Source organism: Aedes albopictus, chromosome 1 (genome assembly GCF_035046485.1).
Source record: "Aedes albopictus strain Foshan chromosome 1, AalbF5, whole genome shotgun sequence".
NCBI lineage: Eukaryota > Metazoa > Arthropoda > Insecta > Diptera > Culicidae > Aedes > Aedes albopictus.
In genome coordinates, this window is record NC_085136.1 from 297980370 (window position 1) to 298005672 (window position 25303).

At 38.9% G+C, this 25303-nt stretch overlaps 1 protein-coding gene and 1 long non-coding RNA gene across 2 annotated transcripts in view; both read left to right on the forward strand.

Annotated features, from left to right (window-relative positions):
- Positions 1 to 25303, forward strand: part of LOC134285716 (uncharacterized) — a 279906-nt gene that overhangs the window by 104185 nt on the left and 150418 nt on the right. The gene's annotated exons all lie outside the window — the stretch shown is intronic.
- LOC134287601 (uncharacterized) overlaps positions 23423 to 25303 on the forward strand; it is a 36750-nt gene continuing 34869 nt past the window's right edge. The window contains exon 1 of the mRNA XM_062849696.1: positions 23423 to 23957. Coding sequence (XP_062705680.1) covers positions 23606 to 23957 — 352 coding nt within the window. The 5' untranslated portion in view covers positions 23423 to 23605. The remainder of the gene's footprint in view (positions 23958 to 25303) is intronic.

Sequence of the window (25303 nt, forward strand, 5' to 3'; positions counted from 1 at the left end):
GGCGACTGATTAATGGAATTTATGGACTTGAAACCATGCAGTATGGGTATGATGTGGGGAAGAAATCTGGACTCCAAAAATGACAATCAGAGTATCCAAGATGGTGGTCTAAAATCCAAGATGGTAGCTCAAAACTCAAAATGACTTCTGTTTAATGGAGTTTTAGGCTCTAAAACCATGCAATATGGGTATATCTGGTATTGTGACGAAGTCTGGAGTCCAAAAATGACGATTAAATTATCCAAGATGGCGTCTCAAAATTCAAGATGGCGGCATAAACTTCAAGATGGCAGGTATTTAATGAAGGTTTAGGCTCTAAAACCGTTCAATATGGGCCTATTTGGTATGGGGAAGACAACCGGAGTTCAAAAATAGCTACCAGAATATCAAAGAAGGCGTCTCAACATTCAAAATGGTGGCTGTTTAATGAAGTTTTGGACTCTAAAACCATTCAATATGGGTGTATCTGGTATGAGGAAGAATTCTGGAGTCCAAGAATAGCGACCATAATTTCCAAGCTGCCGGACTTAAATCCTAAACGGCGGCTCAAAAATTAAAAACCAGATAAACGATATGATCTCTGATGTCAAGAAATGAATTTCTGTTAAACGTATGAAAGTGCAATATTCATCAACATGTCACTTAAGTTGTGTTGAAATGTGTTTTCGAAGGCACGAGAAAGGCGCCATCACCGCTAGGTGGATTAATTAGGGTTTTTTTTCTTCTATTTTATTCACAGCGAATGGGGCCGATCCTCCGGTCCGTCAAAGCATAGCAAAAAAAAAAGAGAAATATCTCAGCCAGCCAGCCGAGGACGGGGTGAGTGTGTTTATTTTCTTTTAATTTGAGAAGCCAATTTTTCCGGCTGATATGATACGGATATGTGAAGGTGAATTTAATGCCCATTAGCGAGAAATTGCTGCCGCATAAATATTGTTTCGAGAAGCTATTGCACCCGCATGAAATGCGATTCATGTAACTTTGATGAGGTTATTTATGTTATTGGTTTACGGTTTTAGGAAACCGATGGAAGGCGGGTCCAAGTGAATTGTTTCAATTGTAGTAACTGAAGTTGGAATACTTGGATTAAGAACAACACAGTTCGTTGCTTTGTGAGTGGAGTGCAGATTTCATAATTTGCAAGCATCATATCACAAACAGCCAACTTTTTACACGATATACACATGCGAAATGGTTCCGGGTCATTTGGCCGAATGTCGTTTGGCCGAAAAATGAATGATAAAGTCAAGTGACCATGCCACTGTTCCCCGTCTCAGTATAACTCGAAAGAACAGCCTATGATTCAATGAAGGAAAATTCTTTGATGATATTTTGGCAGTATCAACGCCAACTAATCCCTGAATATTTATACTAGAAAGAATAGCCTATGATTAAAATAAGGAAATACTTCTGAGAATCATATTGGCAGTTGGAATGTCAAAAACTTCCTCTGAATTGTTTTGATCATGATTTGGCCAAACGACCCTTTCGGCCAGATGGCATTTTGCCAAATGGCGTTCGGCCAAATGACCGGCGAAATTATCATTGGCAGAGCGGGAGCTCTAGTTCTAAATTGATAATTGTGGAAGTCACATAGCAGCTAAGAATAAAGCTTTATCCCATTTTGGGATGTTACGTCTAGAAGAGAAAAAGGAAAAGAACATTTTTTCTTAGCAGAAGCGGATTGAAAGCGTCACGGTTCTAAAGTGCGCAGGCGCAAAAAAAAAACTTATTGTTTGGACAAATTGCCACGTACTTGGGAGCTACAAGCTACGGGCCCGTCGATGAACGAATAACTTGCAGAAATCCAAACTTAGGAATAACAATTTATCATTACATTTACTTTTATGTGCGCTTGTCTTCCCGTTAGTTGGAGCGATCATTCGGAACTCAATCATTGCCTGTTATCAACAATACGCGGTTTTCTGACCGATATTTTATTTCTTTAGACTGGCAGTGATAAAAGCCCATACATCCACCATCGAGGAGAGACGGACGGTGTGTTGGTTTCTCTTTCAGTACACACTTATGATTTCCATCATCAAAACCAGTGAATAGTTAAACATACCGCATGTGCTCTCCACCAATGATATGAGGGAAAACAATCGATTATAAAGCTTGGCGGTACCCAGTAACCGACATTTGAACAATTATGCTCCAATCAATTGGGCTTTGATGCGTTTCCTGAGATGCGAGCTCGTAAAGAGTGGGCTTGCTTATCCAACAAAACATAATCGGGCGCAGCAAAATGTGAAAATTATTTGACGATGTAACCATATGCCAATCATTCAATGATGTGGATTATGTAACGTGGACAAGTGGGTCAGTCGGAACATTAAGAAGCGTATTCATGTTGCCATTTTGTTTTGAATTTTCCGTTTTCCTAAAAAAATACACTTTATGCTATCTGGAACAAACAGTGACCGTTTTTAACAACACAACATGTAACAGAAGAGTCACGGCAGCACTGGTTTTGGTTGTGCATGAGTCACAGTGACTTACTTCTAACAAATAACTTCTTACTTGCTAGAAGTAACTCAGAGTGACTTAGGCGCAAACAAAACCAGCGCTGCCGTGACTCCTCTATTGATTTGTTAAAAAAGGTCACCGATACGAAAGTGATGGCATCAAGGTTATTTACTACAAGTTACTACTCGCTGAGTAACCAGCTCTTGAGATCCCAGTAAGCCCTCTCCCAAATATAAGCAAAACAACTAATGTATTTTTTTTTGTGCTTTCATACGACCTGTGCGTCGATTATATTTCTTATTTATATGATATTAAATTCTAATTTCAGAAGAAATTCCCGAATAACTGAAAGAATTCCTCCTGGATGCAGGACCATGCACAGAAAGGTCGAAAAAGAAGGGGTTTTGCGCATTCTCTGTAAAAGGCGCAGGGGCGCCTATTAAGATGAATTCCGTCAAAGGGAAGTACAGGTCTTGCCAGAAGGGACACCTGGACTAATCGCTGAGGGAACTGCTGAGTTCCAGGATTCCAGGAGGAATCGCCAAAGGAATTCCCAAATGAATTCCAAGAAAACCTCCCGAAGGAATTTCAGAAGAAATCCCTGGGAAAAAATGCAGAAGAATTTCTGAAGGAATTCCAGGTGGAATTCCCGAAGGAATTACAGAAGGAATCCCCGAAGGATTTCCAGGAAGAATCTTCAACAGGAACCTCCGAAAGATTTACAGAAGCAAGCACGGAAAGGTTTCCAAGAGAAATTTCCAAAGGGTTTCCAGGAGGAATCCTCGAAAGGTTTTAAGGAGGAATCCTAAAAGGATTTCCAGGAAGAATCCTCAAATATTTTCCAGGAGTAATCTTCGAAGGATTTCCAGGAGGAATCTCTGAAGGATTTCTAGGAAAAATACCTGAAGGACTTCTTGACTGAATTTTCGAAGGATAACCTGGAGGAATCTTCAAAGGACTTCCCAAAGGAATCTTCGAAGGATTATCCAGGGGAGTCCCCAAGGGATTTCCAGCCTGAATCACTGAAAGATTTTCAGGATGAATCTCCGAAGGATTTATAGGAAGAATCCACGAGGAATCTCCAGGAGGAATCCTGGAAGGATAACCAGAAGGAATCCTGGAAGGATAACCTGGAGGAATCTTAGAAGGATTACTAGGAGAAATCCCTAAAGGACATCCAGGAGGAATCCTCGAAGGATTAGCAAGAGGAAACCCCAAAGGATTCTTAGGAGGAGTCCCCGAAGGATTCCCAGTAGGAATCCTAGAAGCAATTCCAGGAGGAACCTTAGAAAAAATCAAGGCAACATTCCCGAAGGATTTCCTGGAGGAACTACCGAAGAGTTACCAGGAGGAATCCTTGAAGGATTACCAGGAGTATTCCCCGTAGGATTTCTAACAGGAGTTCCCGACGGTTTTTCATGTTCCCCAAAGGATTTTCTGAATAATTCCCCTATAGACTTCTAGAAGGAATCTTTGAAGGATTTCTAGGAAATACCTCCGAAGGAATTCCAGGAGAAATCTCCAAAATATATTCAGAAGCAATCTTCAAAGGATTTCCAGGAGGAACTTCAGAAGGATTTGCAGGATAACTCCCGAAGGATTTGCAAGAGGTATCCTAGAAGTTATTTCGAAGTATTTCAAGAAGAAATACGCGAAGGATTTCCAGCATGAATTTCCGAAGAATTTCCAGGAGCAATCCCCGAAAGAATTTCAGGCGTCAGTTCAAAAGGAAATCCTGAAGGATTCCTGGAAAGAAATCCTAGAGGAATTTTTGTAGGAATTCTATAAGAGATCGTATAAGGAAATCCTGGAAGTATGCCTGATTATATTTCTAAAAAAAAACCTTGAAAGAATTCCTGAACGAATTTCTGAAGGAAACCCTGCAGGTATTTCTGAAAAAGCTGAGTTAATCCTTGGTGAAACTTCTATAGGAATATCTGAAGGAACTTCTAGAGAAATCCCACAAGGAACTCCTTGTAGAATCACGCTACAACCATTATGTGCAGTCATTTAAGCTAAGCTAATTTTTCCGTCCTCCAGGCCCGTGTACAGAAAAGGCGACAAGGAAGGGGTTTTCCGAATTTCTAGTAAAAGGCGCAAGTGTGCCTACTAGGCACTGCCTAGTATATGGAGCTTTGATTACGGGAGGAGTTTAACATCAAAAATTCCTCCCTTGGGAATGAGCTTGGCATCCCACAAATTCATCAACAAGCTTTTTGAAAATTCAATCCAAGAATCATTCGGAAATTTTCTTTAAGGATTTCTTAACTTTCTCACAAGGAATAATTAAGATTTTCACTCTCTAATTGTTTAAAATTTCCCCAAAGATTATCTTAGAAAATGTTGCATGATTTGCCTCAGAAATTCCATAATGATTCCTTAAAAAAAAACTTTTAGAGATTTCTTTAGAAAACTATCGAAGAAAAAATTATTGATAAACCATGCATAGATATCTTCAGAAATTCTTCAAAAAATCCTCCAGGGATTTCTTAAGAAACTCCTCATGCGATTTCTTCAGAAAATCATTCTGGATTTCACTGAGAATTCCTTCAGAAATTCATCCATTGATTTTAGAAAAATCTTAGTTTAGATTATTTTTTTCATAAAACATTCTCTGAATTTCTTTCAATATTGATTCATGGATTCCTCCATAAAATTCTCCACGAATTCCTTTTGATTTGTTTTGAAAGTTCTTTTAGAACTTCTTCCATGAACTGCTTCAGAATTTCCGTTGAAGGATACTTCAGTAATTTATCCCAATTAAAAAAAAAACGAACGAGAATTCTGCCAGTAAGTCATTCACGGATTCCTTCAGGAATGTTTCCAGATATTCTATGAGAAAACCAAAAGTTCCCTTCAGAAATTTCTGCACGGATTTCCTTAAAACTTCTTCCACAGACTCCTTAAGAAATTCTTCCAAAATTTCCTTAAGATTTTATTCCACAGACTCAGTCTTAAAATCTACCAAAATTTCATTCGGAGACTCCTCTGGCGTTTTTTTTTTTTTTTTAGAAATTCTTCCAAGGATTTAAAAAAAGTTTCTCGAGGGCTTCTTTCAAATATTGTCTCATGATTTTCCCCGGAAATTTCTCCAGAAATTTTGAGGTAGGTTAAGGTAAGTTTTAGAGGGTTCTTTCCGAAAGTCCACCAGAAATTACTGAGGAAATTGTTCAAGGGTTTCGCTTACATAAGCATCGGAAATTTGTTCAGGAATTTCTTTAGAAATTTCTACAGGGATTCTTCTAGAAATTCTTTTTTCAGGTTTCAAATCAGCTCTGTCCAGGAATTCATTCACGGAATCTTTAAGAAATTTTCGCACGAATGTGTACAGAAATTTATTTAAGGATTCATACACAAAATCAAGCATAAATTCCTTCTGAAATTTTTGGCATTATTACTTTAAGCGCAATTCATGCAGGAACTCAAGCAAAAATTCTTCAGGACATCCTCCATATATATGTATTTCCCCAGAAATTAATCTAGCATTTCCTTTCAGCATAACACCAAGAATTTCTCAAGGGATTCTTTATGAAAGTTTTTTTTCTAGGACTTTACACAAACGCTTTCTAGGCGCAAGTATTCCTACATTTTTTTTCGGAAATTAGTCCACATATTGCCCTGGAGTTTTCAGGAGTTTTCCTTAAAATTGCTCAATAAATTTGTCTGCCAGTTCTACACAGCGTTTCTCGAGAAGTTCCCTTATGAGGTTTTCCAGAAATTCCTGCGGGGATTCCTTCAACAATTTTCCTGAGATTTCTCCAGATATTCCTCCAAAGATTCAATCAAAAGTACTTCCCAAAATTTTTATTCAATTCAGAAACTTCTTCAAGGATTCTTTCAGAAAGTCATGCTGGAATTACTTAAGGGACTTCAGCAAGCGATTTTTTCAAAATTATCTCCATGGAGTTTCTTAAAAATAATTTTAAAACTTGATTCAAAAATCTTTCTTAGGAATTTCAATGGAAATTCCCCCAAAGAATTTTACAAGAACTCCTTGAGAAATTCCTTCGATTCCTGTAGAAATTCATCGCATGATTTCTTTTTAGATTGCTTCTGCGATTCCATCAGAACCATACATCCTGGGAGTGCTGTAGAGTTTCCGGTGACTTGTTCAGATATTCCTTCAGGAGTTTTCAGAAATTCTTCGAAAAATTGCACTATGAAGGAATTTCTAAAAAGAATTCTTAAGAATTGTCTAAAAAAATTTGGAGATACCCTTGGAAATTTCTAAAAGATATTCTCAAAAATTTTCTGGAGCTATTTCTTGACAAAATTTCTCGAAAACCCCTCTAATGCCCCGTGAAACTCCCTGAAACCCTTCAAACCCCTTGGAAGTATCTGACATTTTTTGAAGCACCCGGGAACTTCTCTGAACTCTCTGGGAGCCCCATGGAAGTCTCGAGAACTCCCCTGGAGCAATCCAAAACATCTTGAAGCTCCTCTAAAACCCTCCTGAGATTACCAGAAATTCCTCAAGTGACACACTTATCACAGAAGGGTCACGGTGGCGCGGGTTTTGTTGCGCATAAGTCACGGTGACTTTCTTCTAGTCATAGTGGCTTCTGTGCAATAAAAACCTGTGCCGCCGTGACCCTTCTGTGACAAGTGTGTTTTGGGTCTCGTGAACCACAGGGAACTTTCCCAAACCACTGGGAACCCCCTGAAACATTTGAAAGCCCTTTACAGTACACCATGAGACCCCTTAGAAACCCCACTAAAACCCCCTGAAGAGATCTTGGAAGTCCTTGTATTCCCCGGTCTGAATTCCTCTGAAGCCACTGAAACTCTCTAAACCCCTGAGCAGTGGCTTAATTTCCCCCAAGAAGGGAGAAAAAAGCCCCCTAAAATCCCCTTAAGCTCTATGAAACGCCTTATGAAACCCAATAAAGCTCTCCCAATAGTTATTTATGTAACGAGTTGCAAAAAGTTAATTTTTTCAGCACTCGAGGCTTGCCGAGTTGGATAAATACGAAGAGTGCTGAAAAAATCGAGTTTTGCAACGAGTTCCATACAAACTTTTGTGCAATGATTTTTTCATTATACAAATCATTTGAGTTGCATAATGTTCATAATGCAACCCAAATAAGTTGCATTATGAACATTATGCAACTATTTTTCATTATACAACTCATTTCAGTTGCATAATGAACCAGTTCGGAATAATTGGCCATTATGATACCGAAACGAGTCCAATAAAATGGATATTATCATACTGAATTGCATAAAAGCCGTTGAAACCCCCTAAAGCTCCTCGTTCTTAAACCCTCTGATACCTTATGAAGCCTCTACAAACGCTCTGAAATCCCACATATGCTGTTCTTAAATTCCCGTCAATTCTTTTCAAAACTACGCACCTTGAAATCCATTTACGAGAATTAACCATTTCTGACCCTTCACCCAAATGAAGATTTTAGAGTGTTTCCCTAGAATTTGTTATTCGTTGGAATGCAATGGAAAATTGAAAAAAATCGCCTAATCTTGTACAAATCAAAATCAACACCTCGCAACCACGCCCTTAGCATGCATACGCAAGAAATTAATTTCTCCGCTTCTAATAAGGCGGCTGCTGCTGCTGGCTGCCGCCGCTAACCGATTGATTTGCATTAACAACCATAATCATCTCACCAAGTGCACTTGTTATTTCGCCTTCAGCCTCCTTCCTCCCCCAACCGACGACTGCTCCACCACGGATCGCATTTGTGTAAACTTACTCACCCAGTTTCGACAAATCGGAAATCGATTTGACGTCTGTATTAGCGAGCCTAACCAAAAAAAAACCTCTTAGACACGAGAAAGAAGCCTACCTAGCACAACACAGTTTCACATGTTGGCGCAATTTTCTCTTGGTGCTGTCGGGGCGGCGGCGTTGCAACGGCTTGAATCTCGCCCGAAGTGATAATTGAGGGTTTCTATCGATTGGAAGATCGAGTACGCACTACTGAGTAGGACTGCGCGGGCATGTACCTACCTACGGAAAGTTGAAACACGCATCTAAACTTCCCCCAATAATTGCTTGGTTTTGAGGAATTCTCATACAACAGCTGACGGGTTCACTGGGTGGAAAATAACATGCCAAGTGCTCGGCGTTTTATTGTGCTTTCTTTTGTGAAGCGATCAGGAACTTTTGGAGGAGTGAAGTGGACAGACGAGAGTGGAATCAGAACTTTGGTGGTTATTATTCGTTTTAACTATTTACAAAGATAACTTCTTGATAAAATATCTGCGCCAAATACCTGCCCGATTCAGCCCATCTCTGCAGGGTTGATGACTTGATGTCTGACATTATCTGAAATCCGAATGGTCATTCGACCACACGTCAATCTGAGTTTACGATTTGACGAGAGCAATAAACTACATCTCATGAATGATTTAAATCAATTTTCCTTACTTGGGGCGAACATTTGGCTTCATTTGTGAAACCATCTTCGAAAGGGTCAATGGCTAACCACCACTTGAAGTAATTGATCACGGACTAATGATCACTTTCGTCAACCAGTTTTCGCACCTCGCACAATGGCGCAAATTACTCCGCATTGACAATTTTTCACGCTTTCCAAATCAAAACGAGCAACAGGCAGGCACCCTTAGGTTCGCATCTTGTTATTTGCTAATTTTAGCACTTTCTATTTCGTTCGAAATCAATCTTGGACTTGAACCAAGGCGAAGGCGACGAAGACGCCGCTGGCTACCAAGCTGATCACAATCCGATCAGATTGTGACTCTTTACATGTAAGTGGGGGAGAGTTGGGGTAAAATGGATCTCCAAGTTGTTCGATTCAAAACACGAGCCATATTCATTTGGCTCAGTTGTATGTAGCTTATTTCAACCCAAGTGATCGATAAACAGAGAAAATTTGAAGTCGACCATTTGGGTTAACACTAGTGCTGAAAATGTCATCTCGCCATATGTAAATTCAACGACATCCAGCTCATTTTAGAAGCTCAACCTGAGAAGATGGTAAATATATGAAAAACTTGTGCAGCTAGACCAACTCTACAAGAAAGTCACAGAAAAACCGTTATTTTTCGAATATTTGCGATACATGTCACGGACTACCTTCGAAAAATGCCAATGATTTTCATGGTGAATATCATTTGACATTTCTCGAAGGCAGTCCGTGACATTTACCTTAAATATTAAAAAAAGAGCGGTTTTTTCGTGACTTTCTTGTAAAACTGGTCCTGCCGCACAAATTTTTCATACGCCATATTCTCAGGTTGAGCTTCTAAAGTGAGCTGAATGTGATTGAATTTAGATATGTAGAAATGACATTTTCAGCACTGGTCAAAACAATCTTTCTTCTATTGACCTACTTTCTATCTCTTCATAAATTACTCACATACATATATTCGTAGCCATCGCTAGAACTTGAAAACCTTTTCTCAGTTCAGCAAAATTTCTTTCAAAGATACCTTCAAGAATTCAATAGAATGTATTCCTTCCCGTGTACTTCTTCGGATTTTTTTCCACGATTATCACCTAGTCCACTTCCAGAAAACCTTTGGGGTTTCTTTCAGTATTTATGAAAATTATGGATTTCTTTTTTGTATAAAAATGATTTTTACAGGATTTCGATGAATGATTTCAGCAAATTTTCTTCTATAGACTCCTCGAGGTATCTCTTTAGACTGCAATCCTACCCATTTTTTTTAATTTCTGCAGGGATTCCTCCAGAGATTCTTTCTCCAGAAAATTTTTTCAGGTCTTCTCAAAAGTTTCTCAAGAAATTTCTCAAAATTATCATCTTGGAATTAGTCCACGGGTTTCTTTGGAGATTTGGTCGGAGATTCCTGCATGTATTTCTTCAAAAAAATCTAAGGAATTTCTCCAGAAACATTAACAGAATTTCCACCAGAAGTTATTGTTAGGGATTTCTCCAGGATTTTTTTTCCAAAAATTTCATAAAAAAATCTTCTACGAATTTCTCTAGGTTTTTTTTTTGAACAACTCCTTCAAGGATTTCTTCAAAAGATGTAGTTCTAATAGACATTTTTTCATCAGAATTCGTCCAGGATTTGCTTTTTTTCTGCAGGATTCCCTGCAGAAGTTTGGCCTGCAGAAGCCTGATTCGCTCTATCGAAGACACAATTTGCCTCCAGCAGGATCTGGATGCATTCATGAACTGGTGCATATTAAACCGAATGGTGGTAAATCCCGTGAAGTGCTCCGTGATTTCGTTCGCTAGAATTCGTAAACCTATAATTTTCCAGTACAAGCTCTTCGACACCGTGATTCAGCGTGCACATGATGTGAAGGACCTGGGGGTGATTCTGGATTCACAACTAAGCTTCAGACAACATGTTTCCTTTGTCGTTGAAAAAGCGTCTAGAACGTTGGGCTTCATATTTAGGATCGCCAAGGACTTCACAAGCGTGTATTGTTTGAAATCTCTGTATTGTTCGCTAGTTCGATCGACGCTCGAGTATTGTAACGTGGTTTGGAATCCTCATCATCTAAGAGGAATAGAGAGGATAGAATCTGTTCAGCGTCGTTTTATCCGCTTTGCTCTCCGCCGACTCCCATGGCGCGATCCGTTGCGACTGCCTAGTTACAGAAGTCGGTGCCAATTGATTGACCTAGAGAGCCTACAGGTGCGCAGGAACGTTGCACGAGCAATGGTCATTGTGGACTTGTTGCAGGGAAGGATGAACTGCCCCGCACTCTTGCAGTCCGTCGATTTGTATGTTCGTCCAAGAGCACTGCGGAATAACGTGATGTTGCGACCTTGGCTACGGCCTCCTTTGCGTAGGACTGTGTACGGACAGCAGAGTGCCATTACTGGTTTGAAACGGGCGTTTAACAATGTAGCCTCTGTGTTCGACTTCAACCTTTCCAGGGAAACGATCAAGCGAAAGTTTAAGGCTGTATTCAGTTTTTCTTCATGACGAGTAATGATATTATTTTTTCTTTGTGTGCGTGTTTTTGTATGTAATTTTTGCCTTTCTCGTACACCAAGGTGTACCGAAAGGCTATATGTTCACTCCAAAAACGAAAATTTGATAGAGCCCTCGGAGGGGTCAAGTGTTATATACCAATCGACTCAGCTCGACGAATTGAGGTGATGTCTGTGTGTATGTATGTGTGTGTGTGTGTGTGTGTATGTATGTGTGTGTGTGTGTATGTGTACAAAAAGGTCACCTCATTTTTAGATAGTAAATATGAACCGATTTCAACGACCGATGGTTCATTCGACGGGGTACATTGTCCCATTGTTTCCTATTGAAAATGGTTCAGATCGGTCCAGCCGTTCCGGAGTTATGGCCATTTAGGTGTTCCGGACCGGTACCCCAGGAAGGGGGCAGAAATGAAAATGCAACAAACCCATGCATGCGACCCATCAAACTACGGCATTTTCGATTATCTGATAAACGGGAAGTAGGAAAATAGTCTCTGACTATATCTGAACCGGTAGTGTTCCGGAACCGGTTCCGGGTGTCCCGCTGGAAGTGGCCAAATAAGAAAGTGAACATAACCCATGCATGCGACACGTCAAATAGCGGCTTTTTCGATAACCAGTTGAATGGTAAGCAGGAAAATAGTTTAAGACCATGTTTGAACCGGTACTGTTCCGGAACCGGTTCCGGATGTCCTGTCGGAAGTGGCCAATTAAAAAAGTGAACCAAAGCCAGGCATGCGACACATCAAAGAGCGGCTTTTCCGATAACCAGATGAACGGTAAGCAGGAAAATAGTTTCAGACCATGTTTGAACCGGTTGGGTTCCGGAACCGCTTCCGGATGTCCTGCCGGAAGTGGCCAATTAAAAAAGTGTACCAAACCTAGGCATGCGACATATGAAAGAGCGGCTTTTTCGATAACCAGATGAACGGTAAGCAATAAAATAGTTTCAGACCATGTTTCAACCGGTTGTGTTCCGGAACCGGTTTCAGATGTCCTGCCGGAAGTGGCCAATTAAAAAAAGTGTACCAAACCTAGGCATGCGACACTTCAAAGAGCGGCTTTTTCGATAACCAGATGAACAGTAAGCAGGAAAATAGTTTCAGACCATGTTTGAACCGGTTGAATTCCGGAACCGGTTCCGGATGTCCTGCCGGAAGTGGCCAATTAAAAAATTGTACCAAACCTGAGCATGCGACACATCAAAGAGCGGCTTTTTCGATAACCAGATGAACGGTAAGCAAGAAAATAGTTTCAGACTATATCTGAACTAATTGTATTCCAGAACCGGTTCTGGATATCCTGCCGGAGAGGCCAATTAAAAAAGTGAACCAAACCCAGGGGATGCGACACATCAAAGAGCAGCTTTTTCGTTAACCAGATGAACGGTAAGCAAGAAAATAGTTTCAGACTATATCTGAACTAATTGTACTCCGGAACCGGTTCCAGATGTCCTTCCGGAAGTGGCCGATATTTAGAAGGTGAACCAAACCCACGCATGTGACACATCGAAGAGCGGCTTTTTCGATAACCAGATGAACGGTAAGCAGGAAAATGTTTCATACCGTATCTAAACCGGTTGTGTTCCGGAACCGGTTCCAGGTGTCCCGTCGGAAATGACCAATTAAAAAACTAAACCAAACCCATGCATGCGAAACATCAAATCATCAAAAATGTTCGTTATCCAGATAAACGGGCAGCAATAAAATTGTCTCTGACCACACTTAAGATTACCGGCAGTGTTGCAGAATCAGGATTTGATCCATTGCTGAAATTACGCAGGTGAACAAAATCGATGCAAGTGAATTACACATATTAATTAAAGAACAAAATCTTGATAAAAATTTAAGCGATCTTGTCAAATTACATCATATTAGATTCTTGAGGCGTCATTATGCAGTAGGATTGATCAACGTTGTATGGAAAAAAATAAATTTTATAGCAACAATCCCCTTTTGCGTCTACAGTTACTGTGAACAATTTTGATGCAGCTGGTTGAGCCCTCGCGCTCTGTAACACGGTTGAAATTTGAATGGGCTTTAATATGGGAAATTTCGCTTGCTTGCACTTTTTTTTGTCAAATTTTACATGAATATTATAACTAATGATAATAAAATATAGGCTAAAGTGCGCAGAAAAAAAAATACTGAAAATGATAATGATCGGCATCCAGTGCTAGTGAAGGTGGTCAAGCAGTCAACTGAGAGGTTTGATATTTTTCAGCTCGGCCAATACGTTTAGCATAGCATCGGAATATGAGCCATCAATAAGTTTCAAAATTCAATTATGGCTTTGATAAAATTCTTGCTTTTCTGAATAAGGCTGACACAAATTTCGATTTTCTCTTAAGTCCAGAGGGGTCCCCCCTTGGAAATTTTGGTCGGAATTCAACATTTTGAAGAAGGGCACAAATAAATAAACCAATAAATGTTTCAATTTTAAAGTGAAATTCGAGTCTTTCAGATTTTTTTTATCAAAACCGATGAGTTAAGCGGTTTTGATTATTTTTTGAGAATTTTTTCATCAAATACATTAATTATTTATCAACTCCACTCCCCATTGACGAGTCAACGAGCACTGTGACAAAAGAAGAAAATGAGATTTATTCCGTTCAAGAGTATTCTCAGGATTCAGGAACGCTTCGGCTTATGGCCGGTAAAAATGTTGAGTACATATTTGACGAGAAAGGCACTATCACCACTAGGTGGATTAATCTGGGTTTTTTATTTTACTTTTATTGTAACAACGATAGGGAAATAAGTTAGGTTAAGTTATTTATACATCATTAGGACTTGTGTTGTCTGTTGATGTCATACAATAAATAAATAAATAAATAAATAAATAAATTCTAATAACTAATCTTACATAGGTATGCATAAGTTCTTCCAAGGATTCCTGCTGAAAATCCGTCAGGCATCTCCCAGAAATTTATTAAGTGATTTTTTCAAGAATTCTACCAGTACCTTTGTCTGCGATTTCTGCAAGGATGTCGACCGACATTTTTTAAGAGATTCCTTCAGAAACTATTCTACAAATTCCTTCAGGAATCCCTGCAGAAATGTCTCGAGAAATTTTTCCTCGGAATTACTTCCAGAGTTCCTCTTGGACGTCATATTTGAATCCGCCCTATTCACCCAGGAATTCTACCAGAGACTACTTCACTGATTGCTTCAGAAATTGTTATCCAGGAATCTCTTCAGAAAATTTTCCAAAAAAATCCTACAAAAACATCTTGTTAAGTAAGAGGGAACCTCTCCTTCATACAATCCTCCAGAGAATAATTTAAGAAAACTTTTCAGGAATACTTTAAATAATTCTTCCTACATGTTTGTGCAATTTCTCGAAAAAATTCGGAAAAATCTCTGGTGGAATATCGGCAGGAATTCTTTTAGATATCTCTGACTGAATCCTAAGATCTTCTGAAAAAAATCTCGGAAGAAGGTTTTGTAGAAATGTTCTAAAGAATGCCTGTAGAAGTCCCAGTTATACGCTAAAATGAATCTCTAAAAGATTGTCTGAAAAAATCAAAATTCTTGAATGAATCTCAGGAGCAATTTCGAAAGAACTTCTTGGAGAAATAGCTGCAGAAACTGCTCGGGTAGGCCTTGGCGAGATTCCTTATAAAAAAAAATGATTGAGGATTCTTTAGGAAAATTCCTGAATAAACCCTTCAATAAAAAAATTGAGAATTTTTTAAAAGTATTCGCAGAAGAAAACCTCTGAGATATTTGTAACGGTATTTCCAGGGAATATTTTTGAATAAATTCTCGGGAGAATCCGTGATTGAATTCTGGGGAAACACATTGACGAATACCTAGAGAAAATCGTGCATGAATCACCGAAAGCAATAATGCAATTATCTATGGTGGAATATCTGCAAGATTGTCTGAATAAATTCCTAAAATTTCTAGAGCATTCCAGAACAATTTTTCCGTAGACTTTTCGAAGAAATATAGAGTTTCTGAAGGAATTTCTGGAAAATTACCATTGAAAGAGTTTATGAAAAAAATCGTTGATAGAATTTCTGAAGGAATTCGTGTAGAAAGTTATGGAATGCCGGAGCCCGTGGCGTAGTGGCTACACGTTTGCTTCATAAGCAGATGATCATGGGTTCGATCCCAGCCCCAGCACTTTCGTCAGTTGCTATTTCCCCCTGAGAGCAGCTGAAACTGATCCTCTTCTGAGCCCATGGCTCAGATGAACCGGATACTTGGACATTGGCGAACGGCAACCCATAATGGACCCCCAATCGGACAGGAAAAGAAACAAGAGCCACACATCAACATCCTCGAGCTCATCATTCTACCATGATAGGGTAGAAGTGAAAGCAGCGCAACGGCCACCAGTTCGATGTAGTACAATTAGCAATAGAATATATTTAGGAGCTGTACAAAGTGTATGTACAGCTTCCAATTGGAATCGCTCACGCAGTGCCCTAGTGGACAATAGAGCTGTAAATTAGGTTAAGTGATTGAAGAATAAAAAAAAAGTTATGGAGGAATTCCTGGAGAAACTTTCGAAGGACTTTCTGAGCCAATCTCTAGATGAATTTTTAAATAAATCCCAGGCGCAGTTTGAAAAGGAACCCATGAAAATCTACCTAAAATAGTTCTTGGTGAATTTCGTAGGAAAGTCTTGAGGAAATATTTGAAGAAATTTATCAAATTATCCCTGGAAGATTTTTTGAAGAAACTGGTGGAGGATTTTCTAGAAGAAATCTTGATGTGTTACGAAACTAATTACACTCATTCGAAGAAAAATTTTAAGACAGCGCTTTTCCGACAGTAATTTTTGAAGGAATCCATGAAGCAATTTTGGAAGGCACCCACAGATAATTTTTTAATTAAATCTTCTGGAACATTTATTGATCTCTGGAGTTTTGTTTTTTTGCATGAAGAAAAATTCAAAATTTGTTGTCTGAGAATCCTTCCAGAAAATTTTCAAAAACTTCTTTCAAGAATCTCCAACTCCAGTTTAGTAATAAGGAGTTTTTCGAAAAGACAATCCTCCGAAGATTCAAAAAACACTCTTTAGAAATTGTTTAAAGAATTCTTCCAGCATTTTGTGCAATTTCTCTAGACACTTCCCAACAAAATGTCTATCGGAAATCCTGCCTTCACCACTGAAAATCATAATGCAAAAATCTATAGTGGAGTTCTGCTAGATTTTATGGATAAATGCCTTGAGAAATCCCTAGAATGCCCGGCATCCCTAGAGCATTTTTCGAATTAGTGTATCCCTACAAACAAAAGTAGTTGTTTAGCAGCTTATGGAGCTGACGTTCTTCGAGGAAAGCTTTCTTAAGCTCTTATACAGCAAAAATGTTAGTCGGGTAATCAGTTTCGTACCTTTTAATTCCGCCCTATTTTGCCTATCCTTTGACTGATACGCGTACTTCGACTACCACTTGTAATCTTCTACATAACTGATAACACTCATTCGAAGAGGGCATTTTGCTTATAGGGTTCGAAAAGTCGGTACAAGATCCCTAGAGCAATTTCTTAACATATGTATCGTTTACTTCTATAAGAAATATTTGTACGAGTTTCTGAAGAAATCACTGGATTTTTCTCTGAACAAAATAATTAAGGGAATGTGTGAAAAACATCTGTGGAAAATTTTCGGAAAGAATCCCTGGAGAAAGCTTTGAAGGACTTCCTGAACAAATCCAGAGAATCATTCCCTGACGGAGTTTGGAAAAGAACTAATGGAAATCTATCTGATAGAATTCTTGAGGGAATTTTTGAAGATTTTTTTGCGGAACTATTTGAAGGAAGCCTTGGAGAAATTTCTCAACAAATCCCTGGAAGTATTTTTAAAGAATCCAATGAAGGAGTTTCCTAAAGAAATCTTGGTGTTTGAAGGATGTTAGAATCCACAAAAAAAACAAGGAATATAAATAAACAGAAATTTTGGTTGGTTTTAGCAATTTAGCAATTTAAAAGACACCTATTGAACAATTCTTAGTGAAATCCTTGAAGAAATTTATGGAGGAGTCTTATAAATAATTTCAGAAAGAATTTACAGAAAAAAAAACATTCCCTGGACTTTTATTTTTTTAGAAATCCGTTGATGATTTCCGGAGAAATGGAGGCATTTAGGAGGAAACACGTGGCAGCTTTTCTAGAGGAATTCTTTGAAAAATTTCTGGAGATTATTCTACAATTTCTGAAAGAAATTTTAGAGGAATTTTTAAAGCAAGATATTCTGAAAGAATATTCAAAAGGAATCCGTGGATGACTTTCTGAAAGAAATTGCCGGAAAACTCTCTGAATAAATATAAAACAATTTCGAATCCAAGGAAGTTTTTACAAACCGTTCAATAATTGATTTTTTGAAATCTTTGGAGTAACCTTTGTAGGAATTAATGAATTTTCTAAAGCAATTCCTGGAAGAATTCCTGAAGAAATTCTCAACGAAATTTCCGACGGCATTCCTGGCATTTTTTTCCAAAATCATCTCAATATTTTCTTAAAAAACTGCTAGAGAAATTTCTGAAAAAATATTTGTGGGGCTACTCACAGAAATCCATGGCTGATTTTCTGAAATTTTACATGGTTTTATAAGAAAATCTTTTTATAACCGTTTTTGGAGGAATCTTTCAAAGATTTGTTTAATAATGTATGAAGAAATTCATGGATGGCTAGTAAAATACAGTAAGGTTTTTTTTTACGCGGGGGATACGTACCGCGTAAAAAAACTCAGTTCAAAATTCAAAAAAACCGACTAAAAAAGGCCCACCATTTCTCGACGAATCATGCAAAAATAAGATAATGATTTTTTTTTGTATGGAGTTTTGATTTACGCGGCCGCGTAAATGAAAACCGCGTAAAAAAACCTGACTGTATCTGAAATTATCTCTGAAAGAGACTAAAGAGATCTCAGTGGGATATTTTCGAATGAATGTTTTATAGATCATTTCGAAGATCCCGTAGAAATATTTCGGAGCGAATTTGTGTGGTTATTCTTGAAAAAATTTCTGAGGAAATCCTGAAACCAATTTCTGAAAAAATCTCTGAAATGTTTCTTTAATTTGAATGAATTTCTGATGTAATCCCAGGAAGAAGTCACAGAGTTTTTCCACACGCTTTAGGGTACAACAATTAATTGAAGAGTTCTCAAAAGATTTGCATTCGTTTAGAATTATTAACGTCTTAACGTCTGATATCGCTGTCCGCTCGGCCACGAAGTCCAATTTACGAAGAAAAATTTCCAATGCGTATGAAGGCACGTGCATGATTACTATATGTTTCAATGTGGTGGTAACCTGAAGTTACAGGCGTCATTTTCGCTTAAAAATAGAAAGTCATCAACACTCACTCACTGAAGATGCCTGTTAGTCACAAACAACTACTATATTTTTTATTAATTACTTGTGATACGATTCCCATATACTGGAAATAGTCACAATTTTAAACTTCATTATGCTCACTATTAACAGGGTGTTGTGCCTTCCGCACCGCACCCCCTCAAATGTCTGAAGAGTTTTTTCGCGCCCGCTACCCGCTATTGTCGAGTGTCGTCGTCTTGGTCGAAGATGCCCATTGTCGTCAATGACTTTCAATTATACACCGATACAAAGTGTGTGACTAAAATGGTTAGATGGTTGAACGCGCGGCGCGATGCAGCCAATTTGCTGCATGCGGACATGTGACAGTGGCAGTGTAGAGTGTTGGCACGTTCCGCTCGACTGGAGTGCGTGTGTAGAGATGAAGAGTACAATGGGCATCCGCTGACAGACCGACGAAGTTTTCCAATTTTGAGGACCGCTGAGTAGCGGTGGTGTTTTTTTTTTTTGCTCGACTGTGGGAACGCTTTCGGGATCCATGAGAAGCGTTAAATTGAGCAGTTTATTGCCGGTATGATTGGAAGAGTTTTTATATTATTTGTTGATTCGATTGCGTGTGTGGTCTTTTCGTTTTCAATGGTGAATAGCAGTGCAATGATATGAAACGTGATACTGAGCATTTGTTTACCAAATAAAGTAGAAGTGAAATGCGTCATTTTGAGGCAAATTTTTCAACTACAGCCTGATCAGCATCTATGTGCCAACAAACAATAAACCCGATTAGACCTGTGTTAGTTGTAATGGAATGTGTTCATAAACGCTAAGCAACTGTATTGAGGTCCTTACGTTGCATAGAAAAATATTGAAAAAATAAAAAATTGATCTCATAAAAAATCTTTGGAAATGGCATCATGAATTTTCCCAGGTTTTGATGACGGTATTTCTTAGACAAGCTGTTGAGGTAGGAAATGTGATAAAGAGTAAGATAGTTTTTGGAATTTAGTAAGAAATAATGTTGAGAATACCCCTGTGCAAATTAATTTTTCAAGCATGAAGTGAATAATTGATGAACTCGAATGTTTTACAAAATACATATCATGATAGTTCACATGAAACGTAAGCATGTGGAATGCAATATACTGTATTGTGAAAACATTTTTTTAAAATCATCAAAACACACATTTTTATTAGATAAACAAAGTGTATGTACAATATTTGAAACAGTCTAAAGAGTTAGATTGAGATTTTTTCAGAAAGACTCACGGATGCTTTCAGGAGTTACATCAGCGATTTCTCCAGAAGCCCATACAGGAATTCATACAGGAGTTCCTACAGGGAATCTTGTAGGAGTTCCTTCAATAATTCCCTTAGGATTATAATCAGGCATATCTCCAGGATAGTGTTAAGGGATCTTTCATGGAGTTTCTACAAGAATTCATCAAGGATTTCCTTATGGAATTATTAACACAGCAAAAAAAATCTTGTGATATCACATCATTTTCGCTGCACATCAGTCGCGTCGTAAAAGTGATGTAAACAATTACATCATTTTCATGCAACAAATTAGCCGCCGCAGCTTGATAGTGGGTCTAGCAATCGCTAGAACCGGATCTATGGATGAATCATATATAAGTAAAATATTGGCCATGGATTCGTACACTGATCCGTTGGTTGAGAGGCACATCCCTTACCTCTCAGCTATTTCACCGAGATAGAAGGAAGGTGATAAATATGATACTGCTTCTAGGTATCTGCTGGAATGGGTTTGTTGATACTTTCCGGTGCCAACCAGGGTGTGCATGGTGAGTGTGATAATTGTTGGGAAACGATGTAACCGAGTGAAATTACGTTCGAAAATAAATACATCACCAGAAATTACGCGCCTGGATATTACAAAATTATTTGCTGTGAAGAGAATACCTCCTGCAAATCCTTCCCCCTACCAGGAAAGATCCGCTGAAAATCCTTCCCCGCTGAGCTTCCCCTGGAATCCTGAAATTCTTTCGGAGAATTCACCTGGATTCCTCATAGAATTCCTCCAGGGATTTCTCTTGCACATCATTTAAGGATGTCTCTTGGATTTCCTTCGGGATTCCTCAAAGAATTCATTCTGAAATGTCACCTGAAATTTCTTTGGGGATTCCTTTTGAAATTCCTTCTGGTATTCCTCCTAGACATCCTGCATAAATTCCTGCTGAAATTCTTTCGGGGCTTTCTCCTGATATTCTAACGTGGATTTCTTATGAAATTTCTTTAACGATTTCTCTTAGAATTCCTTCGGAGATTCTTCCTGGATTTGTTTCAGTGATTCCTCATGGAATTCCTTCTGGAATTCCTTTAGTATTTCCTTCTGCAATTGCTTCAGTGATTTCTCCTAGAATTCCTTCAGAGAATCCTCCAGGAATTCCTTCGAAGATTTTTGCTGGACTTCCTATGGGAATTCCTCTTGAAAACCCTTTGAGTATTCCTTCAGAGATTCCTCCCAGAATTCCTTCATGGGTTCCCCCTGGAATTCCTGCAGGGATTTCTCCTTTCATTTCTTCGGGGATATCTCCAGAAATTGCTCCAGAAATTCTTCCAGGAATCCCGTAGGATACTCCTTAAGGGATTTCTCCAGGACTTCTTTCGGGGATTCCTCCTGGAATTCCGTTAGGGATTCCTCCTGGAATCAATTCGAAGATTTCTCCTTAAATTCCTTTGGGGATTCCTTCGAGAGTTTTTTCGGGGACTTCACATGACATTTTTTGGGGGATTCCTCCTGATATTTCGTCGGGGATTCCTCCTGAGAATTACGAGAATTCCATTCCTATTTTTTTTTTCAGGGATTCCTCCTGGACTTCCTTCATCAAATCCTCCTGGGATTTTTTCAAGTATTCCTCTTGATTTTCCGTAGTGGATTCCTCCTGGAAGTCCTTCGGGGTTTCTTCCTGGAATTCCTTTGGTGATTCCTCTTAGATTTTTTTTCGGAGTTTCTTTATTTCATTCTTTAAAAAATCCTTCTGAAATTCCTTCAGGATTTCCTTCTTGAATTTCTTCGGTGATTTCTCCTAGAATTCCTTTGGGAATTTTCTCCTGGTAATCGAAGATTCTTCCCTTCGAGGATTCCTTCTTAAAATTCTTTGGAGATTCCTCCTCCACTTCCTATGGGGATTCGTCTTAAAATTCCTTCGGGGTTTCCTCTTTGAGGATTCCGCTTGTAATTCCTTCGGAGATTCCTCCCGGAATTCCTTCGGAGGTGACCTCTGGGATTCCTGCAGGAATTTCGGTTGTAATTTCTTCACGGATTCTTTCTAAAATTCATTCGGGGATTCCTCCTGATATTTTGTCGGGGATTACTCCTGGAATTCCTTCGGGATTTTCTCATGGAATTGCTTTGGTGATTTCTCTTCAATTTCTTCGGAGATTCCTGCTGGGAGTCCTCCTGGAATTCCTGCAGGATTTCTACCTGGAATTTCTTAGGTGGTTCTTTCTAAAATTATTTCGAGAATTTCTCCTAGAATTCTGTCGGGGATTTCTTTTGGAATCTTCCGGGAATTCCTTTTAGAATTCCTCGAGGGTTTCTTTTGATGGGTTCTTCTTTCGAGGATTCTTCCTAAAATTCCTTCGGAGATTTCTCCTGATATTTTATCAGTCATTCCTTCTGGATTTCCTTTGGGATAATATCTTGAAATTCCTATGATGATTCCTCTTCAAATTTCTTCGGAGATTCCTCCTAGAATTCCTTCGGGGATCCCTCACCGAGTTCCTCCAAGGATTCCACTTAGAATTCCTCCGGAATTCGTCTTAGCATTCCTCCGGGGATTATTCCAATGATTTTATACAATGCAACCTATTTGAGTTGCATAATGTTTATAATGTAACTCAAATGGGTTGCATTATGAACATTCTGCAACTATTTTTCATTATGCAACTCAATTCAGTTGCATAATGAACCAGTTCGGAAAAAAATGGCCGTTATGATACCAAAATGAATTAGAAAAAAAAATATGATACTGAATTGCATAAAGTTTCTTTCGACATGCCATATGAACAGAAAGTCTTCATTCCGTTTTCAACGATAATGGTCTGCACCTTGTGACATTCACTGCTGCTAGGTAAGGATTAAACGTGATCTGGCGTGACCGAGAATGGAGAGCTGCAGCCACAAACCGATTATGGCGATAATCGCGATCTTTTGATGATAATGTGTTATTCTAATTATGATGTGGTACAAATAATTGTTTGTATGTATGCAGGTATTCATGGAATGACAGGTCGAGGAAACTCTCCAGCCCCTAATTTTTAAATTTTGAAAATGTTACAAACTGAATGAAATGCATATGTACCGGTCGAATTTCGGAGAGTTGAGTATGTACATTCAAACACGTGTCAAAAGAATTTTCGGTGGAACATACTCCAACATTCAAGGGAATTCAAATACTCTCTTTTCTACTTATTCAGTGAAAACACTTTTCTCTGCAACAAAATTGCGTAACTAAACTAGCACCACAGGGGTACCAATCATCACTCAATTTAACCAACATTAGCAGCTGATAGCGTGCATCTCACCCATTAGATAGCTACTCCTGCAGTTTTTGCAGTTTTTTTTTTTCTTTTGCTTTCTGTGCAAGTGCATCGATGCATCGTTTACTCGCTCATCACCCACAACAGCAAACACTGAATTGCACTGCGCTGCACTGTACTGACTGACTGCCTCAGTTGGGGATGGGCCCCAAGCTGGAAACCGATGATGGGTTTTCCCTTCGATGGTTTTATTGATCGTAATGGTTTTTCCAATTTAGTCCGGCCGCGAATCCTAACCAGATCGGATCGGTTTTTGCGGGTTCCGATCGTTTTACCGCGTTTTGCTGAGTCAAGTTGAAGAAGAGTTCTAATGGTTTTGCGAGTTTGATCTTTGATTCCGATGAACGGTGGTTCTGAACGGTGGTGAAACAAAGCGAGGAAGATCGAAATGTCCAGAATGAGGGGCGGCGGAGGTCAGGTGATCCTGACAGGACTGATTCTAGTGACTGTGATAGCTGTGACCAGTGCGGGCGGTTTGACCTATTTGGATGTATTGCAGAGGATAAGTGACTTGCGACGGGGAGATGTAAGGACAAGCCTGCGGGCAATTCGAGAACTGGCTGTGCAGAGTGGGCTGTTGGCGAGTTCGAAAAACGAAACTGTAATATCTGCTCCAGCTCTTAGTGATCAACAGCCTTTGGAGTTACGGATGGACCGGGAAGAGTCGGAGGAAGCGGAAGAGAGTTTGGAGGACTTTGTGGATGATGACGAGGAAGATGAAGATGCGACCATAACTGAAGGTTTGTATATTCAATTTTCTAGAATGTATTTTTATGACAATCGAATGCACTTGTCAACATTGAAGCATGATTTGTCTTCATGCCTACACAGCAATGTAATCACAATGAGTCTGTTAGACTACACATATCTAACAATGAACACCGAAAAAAGAAACAATTTTAAATTCAACTGATTTTATAAAGGTTCTGAAGAAACATTTCAAAACATTAATGCTGTAATATTAGTTTGGAGATTTGCCCTTCACAGAATTAGGCTTGGTGAGTTCTCAGAAACTTACTTAAGCATATTCGCAATCACGGACTGACGCACATATGTATGCATATAAATTCAGACAAGGGGTTAATCACCTACACGAAATGTAATTTGTTGGGTATACTGCTGTACCATCAAGAAAACTTGAATAAATTTCCATAACATCCCAATCCAGCAATCATGTATAACTAATGTTAAACATATTTTGAGTAGAAATCAATGCATTTCTTTATTTTACCAGCAGCTCGTCAAACAAGCTGAACCACTTTCTCTACGTCCAAGCCAAAACAATACGAACAATGTCTTGATTTCGATACCACTTGCATGTCCAGCCGAGATGCACCACATCGTAAAACAACATTTTCTAATTCCCCACATGCATGAGGACGAGAGAGTCCGTTTCGACCACACTCGTGTGGTGAACGCACGCGCATAATCATGAAAACATAAGAAACACAAACCAATCAATGGAGGCGCCACCGATTGGAATGGTTGAATGTTAATTTTTACAATGCGTGACCAAAAACTGGGCAAATCGCTCGGTGGAAAGCCGGTTTGGCTTATCTCCTCTTATCGCGGCCTCACACCTGATGATAGAGTTGTGAACAGGAGATGTAAAACATGGAAACGATGGTTTCTCAACAGTATAGTTTTCAGTTTGTTTGGACCTACGCGTGTCGGTCTGATGGTGGTCTCTATCAGGTGCACATTTCCGAAATTCACAGAACAAATTTCGATATTCAACGTTGTCCGTAACATTGCTCTCTTTCTCATTTTCAGCATTCTGCCTTATGTTTTTTTTCCAAATTACACTTTAACACTCACGTAGACACTACACAGTAAAACCACTCAGCGCATAAATGTGTAAGACCTACTCATAAATGCATAATTTCCATACCACTCATAAAATGTGTAAGAGTTACACACTCACAAAATCTGCTCCTGGGTCCACAAAATCGTTAAAGTTGCATTTTTTTGTATTGCAATCTAGCTAAATTTACTAGTGGCCTTGGCAAACCAAAAAATATAGCCATTTTGCATTTTTTGTGAATGTGTAACTCTTACACATTTTATGCATGGTATGGAAATTATG